General features: G+C 35.1%; 1 protein-coding gene across 1 annotated transcript in view; it reads left to right on the top strand.

Annotated features, from left to right (window-relative positions):
• The first annotated feature begins 4,342 nt into the window (after positions 1–4,342).
• LOC106877282 (uncharacterized) overlaps positions 4,343–6,338 on the top strand; it is a 2,854-nt gene continuing 858 nt past the window's right edge. The window contains exon 1 of the mRNA XM_014926152.2: positions 4,343–4,574. Within this exon, the coding sequence (XP_014781638.2) occupies positions 4,520–4,574 (55 nt within the window). The 5' untranslated portion in view covers positions 4,343–4,519. The remainder of the gene's footprint in view (positions 4,575–6,338) is intronic.

Genomic DNA, 6,338 nt, shown 5'->3' with positions numbered 1-6,338 from the left:
AAGTAAAACGTAAAGCTTTGTATAAGCTTTGTTGTGTTAAAAAATGGGGATCTTTCTGAATTGACGGGCGTCACTTTTCATTTATGTTTTATGTAGTGTTTTTGGTACCGAAACACTTTCAAACTTCGTATACTTGTATATTTTGTGCTATAGAACAGATAAAAATTTTTGTATTTGAAGTTATTTCATGTAAAAAATTGTATTATTTCGATAATTTCAACCAATCACTGACGTCTATTCAGTTGATTACAGTTACTGCTGTGGTGGTGTATATGTTATTAATCCCTATTAGATCTTCTTCAAATCAAACTCTACCATCATTTAGAAAATGTGTTACTGAGTACACAGTACATAGAGAATTAGCGAAAAATTGTTGAACAGATTTTCAACTAATTTGGCAAAAATAATCAGTGAGTGAGTGGTTTGAAACGAGATTATCTTCAAACATACATAAATACAAACACAGATACGCACAGCGTAATTTATTATATAAACAATATATGCGTATAAATTACCATTTTTCTGTAATTTTGTCTTCTATATGCGTATAAATTACCATTTCTCTGTAATTTTGTCTGCTTCAAAAGAAAACAGACCAAAAAACCGGATGAAATATGCCATAATTACTAGGGAATAACGATATAATTACCAGGGAATAACGATATAATTACCAGGGAATAACGATCTTGACACCGGCAAAAATTATTGTTTACAAAAACAGTAGTAACTGTATTCAGCTGAATAGACGTCAGTGATTGGTTGAAATTACAGAAATACGATAACTTTAACATGAAATAACTTGCGATATAGAAAGTTTTGTTAAGAAGGCTAAGAGAAAAAGATGCTTTATACGACACATTCTACCAGTATCCCAAGTTTGAAAGTGTTTCGTTAAGAAAACAAGTGGCGCCCGTCAATTCAGAAAGATCCAAAGATGGTTATCATAATTGTATTAGAATACAGTTATACAGTCTTTGAAAATGATAAGAAAATGTTAAAAAATAGAATCTATGACAATGAATGATAAGAAAATGTATACAGGAGGAAATATATTTAAGTATTTATACAGAAATTTTGGGGAATGACCAACCTTTCCATTCATCATCTTCTGTCTTGTAGTGTGTGTATGAGAGATGTTTGCTATTTTTAAACTTAGTGTGGGAGGAAGGTTGGTTGGTTGGGGAGAGCATTGTGAAATCAAAATGATTTTTTCTTCTTTGGGCTAGTCTGTCATGGTTCAGTGGTTTTTTGGACTGGTCTTAGAGTTCAAAATGGTGTGAGTGTGTGTGTCTCTGTGCATGTTTCAATGTGTATATGTATATATATGTGCTTGTGTTTGTGTGTGCGTTTTTGTTTTGATTGGTCTTAAAGTTCAGTGTGGTGTGTGTATGGGTCTGTGGTGTGTGTATGTGTCTGTGGTGTGTGTATGGGTCTGGTGTGTGTATGGGTCTGTGGTGTGTGTATGGGTCTGTGGTGTGTGTATGGGTCTGTGGTGTATGTGTATGTTTTATATTTAGCAGGATGGTGCATGTATATTGTGTCTACTTTTGTGTGTGTATGTATGTGTGTGATTTGTATTTGTCAGCATGCTGTGTGTGCGCATGTGTGTATGTGTTTGTTCATGTGTGTGTATGTGCGTCTGTGTGTGTGTATGTTTGCGCATGTGTGCTATATTTATTGTGGTGAAGTGTGTGTGTGTATGTGTGAGTGCAAATGTGTATGTTATTCTGTGTGGTGTGTGCATGTTTAGGTGTATTATTGCGAGTGTTTTGTTTGTATCGTTTGTGCAGTGTGCATGTATACGTGTGGGTGTGTTTGTGTGAGTGTGTCTATGTGTCTTGTATTTGTCAGGGTGGTGTATGTTACTCTGTGTGTGTGTGTGTGTGTGTGTGTGTGTGTGTGTGTGTATGTGTCTGTGAGTGTTGGGATTGTTGGGATTGTATTACGTGTATATATGTGTGTTTTTCTTGGAGTGTGTGTGTGTGTGTGATTTTTTTTACTGGGGAATGGGCATATTGTGTTTGTGTTTGTCCATGTGTGTATATATGCATGTGTGTGTGGGTGGGTGGGTTGTGTTGTATTTGCGTATTTGTGTGTGTATCTGTATGTGTGGGTTTGTTTGTGTGAGTGTGTCTTGTAATTGCCAGGGTGGTGTGTAAGTGTGTGCATGTACATGTTTATGTATGTACGTATGTGTGTGTGTATGTGTTTGTGTGTATGTGTTCGTATGTGTGTATGTTTGTGTGTGTGTATGCGATAGTTGTGGCGAAGTGTGTGCGTATGTGTGAGTGCAGGTGTGTATGTTATTCTGTGTGGTGCTTGCATATGTTTGAGCGTATTATGAGTGTTTTGTTTATATTGTTTATGCGGTGTGTGTATATGTATGGATGTGTTTGTGTGAGTGTGTCTATGTGTCTTGTATTTGTCAGGGTGGTGTGTGTTATTATGTATGTGCATACTTGTATGTGTGTGTGTGTGTGTGTGTATGTATGTGTGTCTGAATGTTTGTTGTGATTGTATTGTGTGTATATATGTGTGTGTTTTTTCTTTGAGTGTGATTTTTTACTAGCGAATGGGCATATTGTGGTTGTGTGTGTGTACATATGTATGCATATATGCGTGTTTGTGTGAGTGTGTCTTGTAATTGTCAGGGCAGTGTGTGTAGCTGTGTGTATGTACGTGTTTACATGTGTGTGTGTGTGCGTGTGTCTGTGAGTGTTGGTTGTGATTGCTAGAATTGTATTGCATGTGTATATATGTATGTGTTTTTTCTTGGAATGTGTGTGGGTTTGTGCTCGAGTGTGGGGATATTGTGTTTGTGCATGTGAGTATATGTATGTGTCTGTGTGGGAGGTTCGCATTGTATTTGTGTGTGTGTTTGTACATCTGTGTGTGTTTGTTGTAGATGTGTACCTGGTGGGTTTGTTAGAGTATGCTGAGTTGTGGTCTGTATTTTTGAATAAGTATATTTTCCTTATTTATTTGTGTTTGGTCAGTGGTGTTGTCTGGGCATTGGTACAGTGGGAAAACTAGGAATTTGGGGGACTTGTTTTGTGCACAGAGATCTGAGTGGTCACCTAGTGGTATCTGTCTTGTGGTGGGGTCCCTCAATTGTTGATGGTGGACTGTCATTCTGTCTCTGAGGGTAAGACTAGTCTGCCCTATGTAGTCTTTGTGGCACCCTTCACACCTAATGGTATAAAGTAAATTTTTTGATGTGCAAGTGAAGTTATTTTTAATGACAAAAATATGTCCTGACTGGAATTTGTATAATGTTCCTTCAATGAGGTGGATGCAAGTCCTGCAGTTAGATCGACCACATTCTTTGACGGTTGGTGTTGGGCTAGTGTTGGGTAATTTTGCATTGGTGAGTAAGTTTTGTAGGGCTTTGGGTTGTCTCTTGCTTTTTATTATTTTATGGGTTTCAAGTATTTTTTTTAAACGTGGGTCTTGACTCAGTAGTGGGAGTGTGAGTATGTCTACATAGGGCAGAATAGTCTTACCCTCAGAGATAGGATGACAGTCCACTGCCAACAATTGAGGGACCCCACCACAAGACAGATACCACTTAGATTTCTGTGCACAAAACAAGTCCCCCAAATTCCTATTTTCCCACTGTACCAATGCCCAGACAACACCCCTGACCAAACACAAATAAATAAGGAAAATATACTTATTCAAAAATACAGACCACAACTCAACATACTCTAACAAACCTCCCAGGTGCACATCTACAACAAACACAACTCTTCTATGCAAAAATTGATCTACAGTCATCAACACCATCACCATATAGAAAGCGATCAGCAAAAAAGAAACTAAATTTTCGGATACGAGACAAAACCAAGGACGATGGTATATATTGATATATTTGTATGTGTGTGTGTTTGTATGTTGCATATGTTCTGTTGTACATTATAGCAATGAAACAAAATGAAAGTTTTAACATAGCACTAATTTAATTTGTTTGTGCATTGTACTTTTGTCTCACTTTGGTTTTGGGTATGTTGGAATCAGTGTTGTGCCATAACCTTCATTCATCATTTCATATTTGTGATGTTCAGTTTCAAATTATGCAGGGGACTGATGATCAGTTGGAAATTTCAGAAGATGTACTTCTAATGAGAAGTACATGCAAAGAGAAGATTAGAGTTGATAAAAGGAGAGGAAGAACATCTGCTGGGCCAGGAATTATAAGCTATAAAAATATTGTTTTAAATTCTCTTTTTGAAATTTTGTTTATATTTTATTATTATAATTGTCATGATAGTATATATTTGACTCTTATGTGAGGTGCTTAAAAGTAAGTTTCTAGCTTCTCATGCTTATAGATTAATTTAGCTTAACACATTTTTTTCCACAGGCTGGTGACTTACTGGTTAGCTCTGATGAAGAAGAAGAGGAAATTAGTGGATGTCTGCCAACATCTAGTTCATCATCTAAAACTGCAGAGTCTTCTACAATTGCAAAAGAATCTGGAAAAGTTGATACCAAGGGATATGAAGGTTCAATTGAAACAATGGGTGTAAAATTGTCTGGTTTTAATACAGACCTTACCCTAAAATTCCTAAATGGTAAGAATTAACTGCAGTCATTCATCTTGCTTTTGTATTAAAAGGAAACTCTGGATAGCAATTTGGTACTATTTGACATTATTAGACATTTTAGTTTATTACAATGTGTTAGGTAAAATTGTAACTTACCTAAGTGTTCCAACTCTGTTTATATAACAGTATTCATATTTTCTCTTTGGAAAATTGCATGTTCTGATAAGGATAGAATTAAACATAACCACAAGATAGTTGATTGTGATGTCTTTTTTAAAAAATCACTCATAAATTGCTATAAATGCATATGAAGGCCATTGACTAGGCTCCTTTCACCAGACCAAATCATTAAAACAAAAAATGTTTTTACTTGCTGTTCATATAACCACTAAATCATTTGACTTGACAGTAAATAAGTCATATGCTGGCAGCAATGAGAAACAATGATGGTGCTTGACTGAGAGAGAATAAAATAATTGGCTAGCATCTTTTATGCTAATCAATTATTTTATTGAAGCTGTTTTCCTTGCTACTTTAAGGTTTCCATTCTCTGCATTCTCAGTAAGTTCTCTTTCATTTATAACAAAGAAATATTTTAATACTGCCTTAACCCTTTAGTGTTCGCATTATTCTGCCAAAATTAATGCTTTTTTATTCACATTGTTTTGAACTAATCATGCATTATCTTGTAGCTATGAGATTTTGATGAGGTAGCTGTTAATTTTTAAAATGATATTGTAGAGTTGGTGTGAGAGACCAGATCTGGCCAGTTTGAACATAAAACAGGCAGAATACTTTTGGCCGGATATGGCCGGTTTAAATGCTAAAGTGTTAAAGTGCTCACCAACTCCTGTGTTGGTTATAACAACTTCAAATCAAAGCTGGTTTGCTTTGCTATGTATGGCTCCCAAACATGTCACATTCATATCAAAATCTTCATTTAACATTGTAGTGGTATCTGAAAAAATTCAGTTTTTCAATAACTATTTTATACCCTTTTTTAAACAGGTTTTACAATTAATCTTAAGTATACATTATTTCTATGAAAAGATAAATGAATATTGCTGGTTTCAAAATGTTGGTTCTGAAAATTCTCTATTTGTATAGCAAAACATATTATTTTGTTACTTAAAAGGAAAGATGTTGCAAGAAACAGGAAGATTGGTGCATCAAACAGATTTGACTAGAAGCAGAAAATAGTAATAATCAATTGGAAAGATATTGAAGACAGGGAGAGAAGTCTTTTTTGTAATATAGGTCTATACTAATGAAGTCATCTCATTGGTTGATATCTTATGTGCCTAGCTGTTTTTTCATTCGTCTTTTATATTCATATCCATATAGATACCAGCATATCCTGGCAGACATTGTTTTTCAACCTTCCATGATAATCAACATGAAGTGTTATATGTAATACCCATTTTACTAGAGGTTTCTGAATACAACTGTGCATTTGAGATATTAGAATTATTTGATTTAATTTTTCTTGGTTTTCTTTTGATAGCTTAAAATGCTTAATTTATTTGATTGTGTTTCAGATTAATCTCAGAAAAACATGTATTGAGTACCAGCTTTTACTATGCATAAAAGGTTTTTACAAATTTAATTAAGACAAACTATATGCAGTGTATAATTAATATGCACTAATAACCACCATCATCATCATCATCATCGTTTAACGTCTGCTTTCCATGCTAGCATGGGTTGGATGATTTGACTGAGGACTGGTGAACCAGATGGCTACACCAGGCTCCAATCTGATTTGGCAGAGTTTCTACAGCTGGATGCCCT

Source organism: Octopus bimaculoides, chromosome 10 (genome assembly GCF_001194135.2).
Source record: "Octopus bimaculoides isolate UCB-OBI-ISO-001 chromosome 10, ASM119413v2, whole genome shotgun sequence".
Lineage (NCBI taxonomy): Eukaryota > Metazoa > Mollusca > Cephalopoda > Octopoda > Octopodidae > Octopus > Octopus bimaculoides.
The sequence above is the reverse complement of the archived record's forward strand: the minus strand, read 5'-3'. Positions and strand labels throughout refer to the sequence as shown.